The following is a 14,669-nucleotide window of genomic DNA, read 5'->3' as shown; positions in this document are numbered from 1 at the left end:
ATCAATTCCTTATTTGTTTTCTAGAATAAATTTTTTTCTAAGCCACCATTAATTATACATTTCTAAAACAAAATTTGCCACATATAGATTGCATTTTCACAATAATATCTAAAATTGTCTTAGGTGAGAAACACCCCCTGCATCATATACATATTACACAAGTTTCATTAATTAACAGTCGCCACTGCAGAAAACTAAACAATAAAAAAAAAACTTCATTTCATAATTTGGATAAGGTAAGAAGCACACTCATTTAAATTAAAACACACAAACAAAGTTTACCACAGGTGTATATTTAACAAAAATTCTAATTGAGAACAGCTACAATAAAGCTCTCAAAAATGTGCATAGCTTAACAAAATTTATTTTTATGGAAATTTACAATCACCAATTTTAATTCAAATTATATAGTAACATTCTTTCATTTGGCACTATGGAACATTATTTAAGTTGTACCCCAATATACATAAGAAAAAAGACTGAAGTTGCCTAGCATTTATTTTTAAATTTAAATAAGTAATTTCCTCTGTAAATATTAACCATCATATAAAAAAATGTTTGATAAGGCACAGTGGAAATTTTATCTGACAAAAGATTATTTTCACCTTTATACATTTTCAATCAATTGAAAACTCCTTTTTAACAATTTAATGAAATAACTTTTCAGAGTTTTCTTCAAAATAGCCATTTAATTTGAAATAAAATAAATTACGTTTATAATTAAACAACTGTGTTTAATATTAATGAATCCCAATAATTAACTATATTCAAATATAAATAAAAGAAATTCAGTGTGTGTGTGTGTCTACACACACTAACTTGCACACACGCACACAAAAATGTAAATATTTGGAGCAAGCTTTTGTGTTTCTCTTATTAAATAGAATTTTTGAAATCACATTAAAAATTTAAAAAAATATATTGTTTCTACAGTGTATTAATAAATCTGATGTTTCAATGCAGTAATAAGTAAATAATAAACTACTCAGTCAAATTTACACTAATTTTGTGATAACAATAAATAATTATAGTCACTTTAATTAGATTAGATTCCCAATCTCATTTTTATTCTCTAGGATATTCATGATCTCATTTGAATTTTGTCTAAGACTATATAAAAAAAAAGTTTATTGTACACCTTTACTTTTAAATGATGCACGTTAGACTTTAAAGTTTTTTAAGTCTAAGACATCCTATCCTTAGTACATCCCTAATATGAATGCCACCATTTTAAAGATACTTTCTTAGAGAAACCAATTGCTACAACAAATTTATTGTATTATTTTGTAATGGAAAAAACACAAAAATTTGAAAACAATATTTTTAGTCCTGAAGAGACAAATATGGTCTTTGAAGTTCAGTTATGTATAGTATTCATTATATTTGGGGAAAAGCAGAGTATTATGGCAATGTATTAAATTGCAATTACAACTCAACATTTTTGTTGCTTCCAAACAAAAAATACAACAAATTTACAAGGTGAGTTAAAATATGGCACTCCATATGGAGAAAGATAATTGAATTGTGCAATGGCAAGTTATGTAGAATTGTAGATATTTTATTTTTATCAGTTGTTTGTAAATACATAAAATGAGGAAAGCCATGTTTTCCACCTTCTTTCTTGAATCTTTTGAGCATTGTTAGGATGATTATGCTTCAAACTAGTGACAATCAAGCTACTACCACTGGTCTTGATACGAGCCCGGCACTTAAACTTTTCACGCTCATAACAGACCCAGCGCTTATCTTTGCTCTTGCGGTTCACCACGCGGTACAGGAAGTCACCCAGCGCCAGAACTTTGCCTTTCTCCACAAATTCTATGACACCTGAAAAAATATTCAACAATACTTTCTTTAGTACGTAATAGCATTGCATGCCCTTACCCTCTCAACATATAAAACATTGCCATAAATATTTTATTTTTTACAATTTTTAGTTTTTGGTTTCATTTACGGTTTCAATGCAATAAACAGCTTATTATGTGTTTCAGGGGTAGTTGTATGTTAGCAATATGTATTTCTGCTCTTATTTATCATTAGTTCATGTTTTTAAGTATGTCTTTTAATTTACTTAATTTAAACTTTCAAAGCCACTATTTTTACCTGTTTGGTTGGGTGTTTAAGTTTTCAGATATAGTTATATGTACATTTTTCTTTACTTGTTTTACTAATATCCTTTCAAAGCATGATGATGCAAAGTGATGATAAAACACCCACACCAGTGTTGGAAAGAGAAAGGCAGGTGTGCCCTGAAGTGCAAGAAAGAGACTGAAATGGTAGTTCCTCACTGAGCGTGGTAACTCGAGGACAAATGTATCAGAATTGAAAAGAGACAGAGAAGGAAAAATTCCCTAGTTATATGTATGCAGTTTTTTTTTTCATTTCTTGTAACTTGTGCTTTGATTGGCTGATTTTTAAAGTGTGTCCTAAGCTTGTATGTGATTGGTTGTGGGAGACCGTGACCACCTCCCTCCTCTGAGATGCAAGGTAGTCATTTCGGTCATTATTCATTGTGTGATCATGGTATTGAAAGGTCGCGATTGATCAATGGCTCAAAAATATATCGAAGAAATGCTTCACTTGCATTTGAACTTTTTCCGACATGTGCATTTACCCTTCCTCCCTCTCTCCACCCTTTCCTTTTCTTTCCCCTTCCTCTGACGTCTTGTTCTTTTGCGCCCCCCTCCCCCCTGTATCACCCCCTTTTGATGTCTCCGCGCAGGTGCGGAGGAGAGGCTTCATGTTTTTATATCCGGCTACTTGACTGGGGCGTGTTCTAGTTGCAGCTTGCCCTTCCTTGGGTTATGAACTAATTTCTGTTCTAAAGAGCAATGGGAGCTACCGACGGGGCGTGGCCGACGAAATTTAAGACCCTTTGCGTTTCTTCTTTGTTCTTGCATGGGGGCTGCACATTTATTTAACGTCGGTGATTATCCCCATGTAGTGTTCTTTATTTTAAAATACTAAAAGCAAACAGAATGCTAATAAAATATATGTTTTTTTTTATAAGGATTTGAGTTTATTATTTAATGACTGAGGTTTATTTACCGATGCCAAAAAAATACTAACCTAAAACTTCTACAACTTAAATGCACATGCAAATTATTTGGAACAATCATTAAAATGTTAAAAGTTCAAAATAAACAAACTTAAAGTTAAAGGCTGCACTTTGTTCGAACTGTCTTTGCATATTAAATCGCAAGTATGGTCTCAAAAACACTATTGAAAATGTACAACATTTCAAAAAGATTAAGATTTTAAAATGTGCAAATTTTCAGTTAAGTCTGCAAATTGTTTCTGGAATGAATTCCAAATTTATCTTAAAATGAGACGGCATCCGGAAAAAGGGCACATACGCCTTTGTGCCCTTTTTCAGACCATCATTTTTCTAACACGCCATGTTGGTAAGAATGCTCTGTGAAAATTTCAGTTCAATACATATCTCAACACTAAGAGTTCAGTAGCACAGTTTTTGTAAACACATGTTTCATAGTTTTGAGCATGTTGAAACATAACATAACCTAGTAATACAGTGTTCTTGTAGTTTGTGCTTTATATTTTCATTATTAATTATAATTAACTACAGTGATGAATACAACTGAGCCAGTTGAAAAGAAGACACGATTGATGCAAAGGTATGTAAATAAGAAACAAGAAAGTTCAAAAATTAGTAAAGTTCAAGGTGAAGATTATGTTACACACAAAGGTGAAGTAGTTCCATCAAAAGATTTTACTTTGGTTAGTGAATGTTGTAAAAATATGTGTTATGAACATTTTACACTTCAAGACCAATGTAACTTATCTGACTCATTCTTCAATGGGCAAAACAAGGCACTTAAAGATGCCTACCTATGAGTTTGTATGACGCTATCTGCTAATATCAGCATTGGTAACAACCAAAATAAACCTCATCTCAAAACTTGGTCTTACTCCATGAAGCTAAATGGCACTCAAGTTATGGTGTGTCAAAAGTTTTTACTTACTATTTTTCAGATATCTGTTAAAAGGCTTTGTTATTCAGTCTAAGTTATTAAGGAGCTGATTTTCAAGAAATGCGTGGAAGTCATAATAACCATCCACATAGGTCATGTGGTAATGTTGTAGACATAACGAAGCCTCATTTACAACTAATACCTAATACCTAGTGATTTTAGCCACTATCGTGCTCATAAAACAAATCTAGAGTATTCTGAAAATCCAGAACTCACTTTTAAAAGCCTTTTTAATATGTTTAAGATCTATTATCAAGAAACGATCAACAGGTCTCTCAAACTTTCATATGAACACTATCGTAAGCCATTTGAAAACCATTTTAAATACGGATTTAGACGTCCTAAGACCGACATTGGTGATTCTTGTTGTGAGTGTTCCCAAAAGTTGTTAAGAGATGTGAACGCTCCTTGGAAAGTGAATATGGAAATCCACAAAAGGAAATACAAAAATAAATCACTCTCTAAGGGCAGATTTTATTTCCAAGGCTAAAGATGACAATACATCTTACTTCGTTGTAGAGTTTAATTATGCCCAAAACTACCCTATTCCCAAGCTTAGTGTGAACAGCCAGTTTTACAAAAGATGTCTTTGGCTATATGTCTGTAATGCTCATGTGTTTAATGACAATTCATCATACTTTTATTGCCAGATGGAAACACAAGCGAGTAAAAACATATTCTTGATAGTGTCCTTTGTATATGATATGACACATTGAAGAAAAATTTGCATAAGTTCCCAAACACCAAAACAATCATTTTAGTTTTGTCTGATGCAACGGGAGGACAGAACCTGAATGCTACTGTAACTAAATTCTGTACCTGGTTTGCAGAAACTCATGGTTCATTTATATCCCATATGCGGTCACTCATTCAGCCAGTGTGACCATAACTTTGGTCTTTTTCGCACAAAAATAAAGAAGAGAGACGTGATTGAAAGTGCAAGTCCTTGGTTAGAGGCTATTGTTACTTGTAGAGCAAATCCTTCAATTTTTAAAATGATAATGGATCGAGCCTTGGTCAAAGATTGAGTAATGGCAATATCCAACTTTTTTCTTCCAGCACCAAAATCTAATTTAAGGAAGTTCACTATAATGAAATTTGTGGTGATAAAGTACATTAAAAGTGGCTGTGTGTTCAGAAACCTCCCAATGTACACACCATTCACCTGCTTGGCAACGTTCAATTTAGAAACTCTAAAGAATGTTAACCTAACAACTGTCCCCTTTCCCACTGTTAGTGCTTGTAAAATAGATGATGTAAGAAATTTGTGTACACACTTGCCCTAAAATGACTGTGATTGGATTGAACAAATATTGAATGAGACTAATCAGTAACATAGGCCACATAACTTTTATGTAATCAGAACCTATAGTTATTTTTCTTCCACATACTAATTTATGCAACCAAGATATTTTATACTTTTTGAATGTACAATAAATAAATATTAAAATTTGTTAGATCTTAGAGTACACATTTTTTAATAAACCTAACCCATGGTTAGCAAAATGGCACATAAATCTTTTTTTATTTAAATGTCTAATTAAAACTAGAATGTTTTTAAGATCATAAGGCTCAATACAGTGGAACCTCGTTACTACGAGAGCTGACAATGGCAGGAAAAATTCTCGTAACTACGAATACTCGTAATAACCGAACATAGAAAATTTGAAGTCAAAGTTAAGATTCCTGAACTTTCTAAAAAGTCTTCAATTCACACTGTTAAATCGAAAACGGTTAACTTTAGTGAAAAATTCATTGAATAAAAGTTGTAGCAAATTAAATAAAAAATTGAAAAGGTCTCTGATTTTTTTGTATCTGCAATGGTTTTTGTTTTAATCGGGAATGAATTGGTCTAACGCATGAGGGAACAATGGAACACAGCTAAGATAGCGGCTGGGACCATGGTCGCAACGTGGAGGGGAGGATAAGTGAAGCGCAGAAAGGAAAATAAAAGAAGAGAGAGAAGATGGCTGCACGAAGGGAAGGGCGTAGGTTTCACATCCTTTGTAAGCTGGTTTATTTTTAGTTTTCCCCCTATAGTCGAAAGCCAGCTCAGCAGCTAGCTACTAGGGGAGAACCTTGGCTGACGTAACAACACACAGATTCACTCTACGGTGCTGAAAAATTCCTTCACTCCCAGCAGGAGGTGCCTTTAAAGCACCTTTGTTCAATGTCAACATTCAACCTAGGTTAGCGAGAGAAAGAGACTGTGAAAGAGAGAGGACAATGTGCTAGGGAATAACGGGATGAGGAAAAAAAAAGGAGGGGAAGCGGAAGAAAGGAGGGGAAGTAGCCGTCGCCTTACGAGAAAGAGAGAGAGAGAGAGAGAGAGAGAGAGAGAGAGAGAGAGAGAGAGAGAGAGAGCATGTTGTTAGTCACCACAATCCCGCCCACAAAGAAAGAAGTGAAACGAGAGACAAGGCACGTTGCTTGTCACCAGTAACACCACTTCCTTCCTCATCACTCTTTTAGCGGTCTTCGTGTTAACTGTGTGAATGTTTTTTTCAAAATGCCTTTTAAATCACTCGTACTTACGGAAGAGCCAACAAGGAAACACTCATAATTACCAGGCAAATTAAGTATTTTTAACGTATTCAAACTGATGGTGCATTACAAAACTCTTGTATCTTCGAAGTTCTCGTAATATCCTGTAATCGTAATAATGAGGTTCTACTGTATCTCTTACGTGCCCTTTTTCCTGATGCCTCATCAATTGTAATTAGCTTGAAAATTTTGGAGTGGTGGCACGACATTGTCTTTTTCTGAGAAAGGAATGCTTCAAAAAACTATATTTGTTTGTATAGTGTAAAAATTAATTTTATTACAAATGAAAACATGCAAGCCTCTGTGTATAATGTAATTAATAATGGGCTAATGGCAAATATGCTCATGTTGTTTTCATTTTCTTTACGTAAAATAGAGATAAGTATATTATCATGATTTACGTGGATCAATTTTAAACCTTCAATCGAGTACATCCAAGTGATTACTATCCACGTGCTGTATCAAGTCATTATGTCTTAGGACAGAAAATCAGTTTCCTACATTGCTCGCCTTCTTGCGGAATGCTGATATCCCGTGAGGAAACGCACGGCCCGACTGGAAGCCCCATTTCTATAACAATAAAATTCAACATAAGCTACATCACACTAACTAAATGTAGATCACTTTTAAATTCTTTACAATAAATAAATAATACTTTTTTTTATATACTGTAGCATACAAGTAACTATATTTTTTAATCAAAATCCTCAAAACTTATGTTCTGCTTGTCCACTCCAAAACTTTATTTAAAAACACAATTCACAATTTAACAATTCTCTTTACTCAAATGGTTTAAAAAGTGGGTTGGTAATCCTTCTACGTGTTCTTTTGTTCCAATGAAAAATTTCATGACCTTACATTATTTCATTTACTTTTCCAGCAATTCCTTGACAAGTTTTATTTTCCATTCTTTATAGAGATTTTCCATACTTTGTGCAATATAGAACATCCCACTCTTAGAATGCAGTGTGGAAGTAAATGGGCGCTTTCTTTTTCTAACAAACGCTGACTGCCATTACCACTGTCCGTGTTTCTTTATGCACTGGTGCAGAATATCACACAAATTAAAATTTGTAGTTTTTGGACAAGGGTTTTGCATATTGTATAGCACTGAAATACCCATCAGGCGAGATATAATTTACATACCTAATGACATTTTAAGGGTTCGAAAAAATTTAAAAACTTAACTTCTTCAGTGGGAACTGTTTTTAAGTATTCCAAATGTATCATATAGAAAAATAACCTACAAGTGTATTCAATTCACTTTTTTTTTGTGAGTAAATTAATGTTTTAGGACATCACCAAATAAATCTCAAGACAAAATGCTCCATGTTTCAGTTATATAATTTTTTTTTTAAATTGTAAAATGCATTTCCTCAGAAACTGACACATCAAAAAGTTTATCAACTGCAAACTTTTTTGCTATTACAGATGGGGTCCAAAGCATCAAAGATGTTCACAATGAATGGAATTTGTTTTTAAAAGCAACACCATCTCATTTGCTCCTACAGTTTTCGAGTCCATAACTGTGAAGATGTGTCTTATCAGCACAAGAGCATGCTGTAATAGATACTTACTCACTGTGTTTCAGGAGAAGTGAGGTTCTGTCCTACAAGCAAGTTAAAACATAAAGGCTGCATTAGTTTAGCTATTTCATTTGACAAACATATCTGGATACCTGCCTGCCAGTTAGTCTGAGTCTCGCAATCAAGTGACACATTGTACCCAATGACTCATTGCATTTCCAATGTTGATGGATTATTTATTCTAATATATGATTTTATTTTCTGCCTTAATTGTGGATTATTAAAATGTGAACTGTGCAATTGGTATACCAAAAAGAAACTACACTGGTAAGCCAGGGGTGCCCACAAGGGGGGGGTAACAACGCAGACTGCGTCATTAAAATTTCAGGGGGGGGGGGGGGGTGGTTAAAAGATGAGAAAAATGTATATATTATTTACATAATTATAGCTTCTAATGTGAAAATACGTTTCTGGTGCTTTGATAATTGAAAGGGATCTTGTAAATCAAATTGGCAACCCCGCACTATCCTCAACAAAAACAGTTTGGTATCTGTCGGTTCAGGATGGAAATATTACCTGATATGACCAAAATTAGTATTAGAAAATCAGTTTTAATTAATGCAAAATATGATAAAATATAATACTAAAGAAAGTATAATATTATAAAATCATTGAGAAAATGGCATAAAAAATTTCCGGCCGGTGGGGGCCCATCATTAGGTTAGGAAGGGGGGGTGAGTGTCATAGTGTTTGGGGGGGGGGGGGGGGGGGGAGCACCTCTGGGTAAGCTACGAAGAAGGTAGCTCAAGATTATATTGAAAGTATTTGAGTATTTTTCAGAAAACACTAGTGTGAACAATGCAGTTAAAGCTTTGGTCAACTTTGGTCAGCAGTAGCGATAGTGATTAAAAGGTATGTGTTATTATTAATTTCTTTATCAAGTTCACTTTACAATTGTTGTATGAATTCATACTAATGAATGTGTGTGAATGATTTCTTGTTAAGAGTAAAAAAAAAGTGCCAATTTATCATAAATGTATTAGCGTACTTGTATACAATATTATAAATTATTATATGTATCCTTAAAAAGTTTTTTTTGTGCAATTATAATTCCAAAGAAACACAAATCCTGAATTTCACAATGTGTTAAGTGATTTGGCAACAGTGCGCCCCACAAGCCGTTCACTGCAATCTAAGAGTGAGACAGTCTATAGCTAAAAAGTTAATTCATTATCATTTTGAATTAAATGTTTTACTACTTAGAGATACTTCTAAAACACATTAAAAATTTTATCACTACAAAACCATATGTATACCTTGACAGACTTGAAGTGACTGAGTTCTCTGTCCTTCACTGAATTCTGATAAGTCAGAGCCATTTTCAAAAGAGGCATTCTTTTTCTCAATGTCAGAGTCTACTTCCACGGACTCTTCCTTGGAGATCAGCAGTTCGACAGCCTCCACTTTTCTACTCGAGTCACTGACTTCACAACCAGAGCTGGGGGTGATCATGGCCGTCTGCAGCACGGTCGCTTGGGGGAGGGGAGGTGACTGTCCCTGGGGACTGTACTGGGGTTGTTCATGACACCTTCGCTTCTTGGGTGGCTGCTGTGCAAATTCTTGGTTGGGAGCGATTACAGTCTTGATCGGTGTTTCAGCCACAACCTTAAAGAATAATACCAAGTATGGAATTCCTATACATTATTAAAGATACCAGCAAGATCTAATCAAAGAAGTATTATTAGATTACAGTTGGCCCTCTTTAATCCAGCATTAATCAGTTTGCCACATTCTGCAATGGCACTAATCAAACAGCTTGCATTCAGAATCTTTTTTTGGTGGATTCTAGCAGTTTTTGTCTTTGAACACCTGGATATACCTTTATTTATTTTACAGTAAAATGTACGAAAGAAGCCAAGTGTACATATTATTAAATGAAATAGCACATATACTGTATTACACTATGCTACAGTATAAACATCTAGTATAAATTCAAGTAACCTGGCTAAAGGTAACTACCCTTTTTTTTATTGTTTACATCACATCATTATAAATAGAGGATTAGGTGGCACTTTCAAGATGATAATTTAACCAATTTCATCCACATATTTAAAATCAATATTAGGAATGTGTGTAGTGCTCGTGTTAAGTTAGTAGTAGAGTGTTGTTATGATATATATGGTTGCGTATGCAGCCTGCCCCTCTGTGGTATATTCCGCTGTAGTGTGGGTGCTGTGTAGCACAATACAGTCGTGGTAGTATTGAGTACACTGTCGTTTGTGTTGTGGTATTGGCAGTGTTGGATACTGATCCAGCAGTGTGGTATTGGATACTGATCCAGCAGTCAACCCACTTCAGCCAATTACTACTAAAGTACTGCAATTGCAATAGCAATAATAATCAACAAAAACCACACACATTTGTCTATAACTTGTGACAAAACCTTAAGAGTGAGACAGGGATGCTTATCTACAATGGAACAAAATACTTAGGTTTTTAAAATAGATTTTTATATGGCTCCAGAATTATACGTTTTCCAACATATGTACCAAAGCTAACAAGGTAGCTTGCAAAACCTATGACTGACGAAACAATAACAATCTCTGTTAATAGCTAACAGTGTGAACAAGGATCGCTCAGGATGTAAACAAAACACTATAGGTCAGTCCTTCAATAAAACAAAGATAAGTAGTCTGTGTGAGACAAATGCAAATTAAAACAGGAAGGTAAGTCAGACACTCCTACAAAAACAGTTAGTACCATCACAAAACTATAGTCTTCATGCTACAATAATTTCTCAGGTTTCTAGTTTTTTGTATTATAAATTTTGCCAGCTAGCAGTAACCCAGTGGTTGGCACAAAATCTATTCAAAGGACCACTGGGCCAAACTAGACTGATATTCGCAACTGCGAACAATAACTTGTTTACAAAATGTCAATTGGACACAGATTGTCAATGGGAAAAATTATATGGTTGTGTTTCTATTGTTTATGACCTCCAATGGCATAACGAAGAACTGTTACATGCGGTGTGCAGTGGTAGAAACAACTGTCAGCATTGGGAACACAAATAGGATGGCTGGCGGAGCGACTTACTTATGGATATTGTTGTGTCGCACTCACACACACGCACTGTCCTATAACACCGCCCAGCAAATCTTGAATTGAATGTTTGGCTATAAGATGCTGCATGTCCCTAGGCCTACAACAAAGACAGTTGCTATTTCAAAATTTCTAAGTTCAAAAAGTCCAAATTGGCACCTAAATATACAGCTGAGTGTCGCAGGTTCAGTACACGGAGGTACAAGGAATTCCCCAGATAAACGGGATCTGGCTTTTATATGCCGGTGTACCGACACCTTACTGGGATTGGTTCAGATTTGGCACCTAACGTAACAATCACATTAAACAACAATCCAAAATAAATGTTACGTAGTGGTGCATACACCACAACACACGTAGTTATTACTGATGTATTATAAAAGGTTTTATAAAAATGCACTTAATTAAAATGAAAATACTTCCTGCGGCTTCCTGATTACAGGTGTGTAACCCCACTTCCAGTTATTTGAAATTTGGTCCATGAGGTACTGTGTCTGTAGGATGCTCTCAAAATGTAAACAATGAAACAATGGAGCATAGTTCATGGCAGAAACACGCACAGGAGGGGACAGTTCATAATGTTAATGTTTTTAAAGTTTATATTTACGTATTACATTTCACTTCATGTGGGTCGCCTATCAGTACAGGAATGTCATATTAGAAGTCTGGTGCAGAATTTTTTAATAAATGATATATTTACAGTTAAACTAGCAGCGAAACCCGGCGTTGCTCTGGTTAAGATACATTGCATGTTTAATGGTATAAAAAATATATAAGGAAACATTTTTTAACATAGATATTATAGATTTCTATTTTCGATATTGAGAGACTTATTCTGCCATTAAACATGCGGTGTATATAGAGTATATCTAATAGAGTAAACTAATTAACGAATTAAAATATTTTTAAGAAAAAGTTTAGTAAATGAAAAATTCATGTTTTATTTATATATTATATTATTCATATACATATTACATGTTACATTATATATTGACATATATTATACATCTACATTTTTTATTTTAGTATTATTTTTTGTTTTGAATTTATTTTTACAACACTTGCTTATACACTACATTTATAGTTTTGTTGTTCGGACTGTAAATAAACAAATTTCGAGGTGATCCTACTCGTGAGCATGTGACGTATAATTGGCCGTGAGCAAAGCATGGTTCCCTTAAGTAAACTCCACAGTACTGGAATGTTCGGCCCTGTGCTTTGTTAATAGTCATGCTGTAAGCCAACTTCACCGGGAACTATAAGCGTTTAATAGTAAAGGGCAATCCATTTGATATTAAAGGTATCCGTGGTATAAATACTACCTTTCCTTTTTCTTTATCAGTCATTATACTGGCTTCGATGACGTTATTTTGTAGCTGTTTGATGCAGAGTCTTGTACTATTACACAGTTTCGGCGAGTTCAGATTTCATAATAAAATAACTGGTGAACCAATTTTTAATTTAAGACAGTGTAATGGCATTTTTGGAACATTTAATGAATTTAAAAATTCTGTACGAAAATTTATGCTTTCTAGCTCATCAATCATTGTATCAATTATTGACATGTAAATTTTCTCTTCCGCCGGAATTATTTCCTGGATAATGTTGTTGAAGTCGTTCTTCGTAGCTAGAATAATTCGGTCGTGTAACCATTCTGAATCGGTATAATTTTCAACAATATTTGGATATACTTCATTAATAAGTTGTTCAGGTTTTTCAACAACATTACATAACTCATTAGTTATGTTATTTGGCCAGTATTTTCGTCTATTGGATAGGTGCCTTCTCCTATTTGTAAAGGTTTTTCAGAAAATTCTTGTGCCTTTTCATCTCCTGAAATCTGCGCTCTCATTTTCGTTGTTAATTTGATAATTTTTACGCGTTCCCATATGGACGACTTCTTTAAGCAAGCATTAATTTAATCTGCCGGCATCGATTTGTGAATGACAGGAAGCGTTTGACGAAAATCACCTCATAGTATTAACAACACACCTCCCATTATATTTGTGTTGTCGTGTAAATCTTGAAGTGTTCTATTGAGTGATTCTAGTGGGCCATTGTGCTTTCGTCTCCATATAATGGCTTTGCACTGCTTCAATATTTGTCCACGTGCTGATGATTTTGTGATGTCACATACCGAAAATTCATAGTCAGCTACATTTAATGGTAATTTCAAACCAGAAGGCGCTGTTCGTCCACCATCCATGAGTATAGCCGCTATCCCCGATGATGCTAGGGCGAGAACAATTTCTTTATTTACACGGATTTCAGCTAGGATTAAATTGATCAAAAATGTTTTCCCGGTGCCGCCAGGTGCGTCTAAAAATATTATGTCACCTTGCTGTTTTCTATAATAACACATGGGCCATGAACCATGTTTTTCAATATTATATTATAAAGATCAGAATCTTCTTCCGGGTTTGGAAACTCAGCCTTGATGATATAATCTATTTGATTTGGTTGAATTCTATTTTGAAACCAAATTAAGTTGTGAGAATGTGGCAATCCTTGTTTCTGCCATTCAATTGAAAACATCCAGGAGGTAACAGCACCAAATATTTTATTTTTTACGATGGCGTCAAAAAATTTAATTGGTTTTTGACTAAAAAAATTGGGCAAAAATATCATGTCGATCACTGGCCGCCTGTCCATAGGGGTCGTCCATTAATCACATGATGTTTTTTAGCAAATTTTTAACCCCCCCTCCCCCCTAGTGATTTGTGGTGAGGTTTCAGACTCTCTCCCCCCCCCCCCCCCCCCCAATAAATCACGTGTATTTTTTTGGTACAAAATATTTTTAAAAATTTCAGAATATTATCTTTAAATATAGGTATAATCTAATTTAATTCTGGAAAATTAAGCACAGTGATAAAAATGTCCGCACACATTAAGGTTGCTAGTTTATTTTCACTGGCATAAAAATAATAAAGGAAATGCTTATATGTGATTTACGCATGTATTCGGCGCCAAAATCACAGTCTTACTGGCGACTGGCAAGCCGGTTTAATAGAAATCGCGCAAAAAAAAATACACGTGATATCTCTACACTCCCCCTCCCCCCTTTGTGATATTTCGTGACTTTTCCCGACCCCCCCCCCCCCCCCCCCCCCTTTTCGAGCCTCACGTGATTAATGGACGATCCCATATTGTAATTCGTCTTTTATTTCCACCCATGAAGAATTACATGTAAATGTTATAAATAAATCTGGTCGCCGTGTTTTCTGACATAAGTTATCGCATCTTGAGCATATTCATGCATGTGACGTGGACTTCCAGTAAACGTAGATGGCAAGATGACAAATTTTCCCTTGTTATCGACGTTTCCATCATTGATCATAGCATCTTTCAAATGAATGTATTCATCCGAACACAACTTTAGTTGATTATGGCGAATAAATTCTAATCTTTCCATCTCAATTTTAGCATAAATATCTACAATAAACTGCTGAAATAATTGCCGACAATGTAAAATATGGTTTTATTCACCATTTCTCTTCATAATTCG

At 34.5% G+C, this 14,669-nt stretch overlaps 1 protein-coding gene across 6 annotated transcripts in view; it reads right to left on the bottom strand.

The window, feature by feature from the left end:
- Window positions 1-272: 272 nt before the first annotated feature.
- LOC134534773 (modifier of mdg4-like) overlaps window positions 273-14,669 on the bottom strand; it is a 27,289-nt gene continuing 12,892 nt past the window's right edge. For 5 of the 6 annotated variants that reach the window (XM_063373338.1, XM_063373334.1, XM_063373336.1 and 2 more), the window contains 3 exons: window positions 9,379-9,727; window positions 7,038-7,106; window positions 273-1,827 (listed from right to left, as the gene is read on the bottom strand). In XM_063373338.1, the coding sequence (XP_063229408.1) occupies window positions 1,568-1,827; window positions 7,038-7,106; window positions 9,379-9,727 (678 nt within the window). In that variant the 3' untranslated portion in view covers window positions 273-1,567. The remainder of the gene's footprint in view (window positions 1,828-7,037; window positions 7,107-9,378; window positions 9,728-14,669) is intronic. The other variant, XM_063373339.1, reaches the window with a different exon arrangement.

This window comes from Bacillus rossius, chromosome 8 (genome assembly GCF_032445375.1).
Source record: "Bacillus rossius redtenbacheri isolate Brsri chromosome 8, Brsri_v3, whole genome shotgun sequence".
NCBI classification, from domain to species: Eukaryota; Metazoa; Arthropoda; class Insecta; order Phasmatodea; family Bacillidae; genus Bacillus; species Bacillus rossius.
This window is presented reverse-complemented; position numbering and strand designations above follow the sequence as displayed.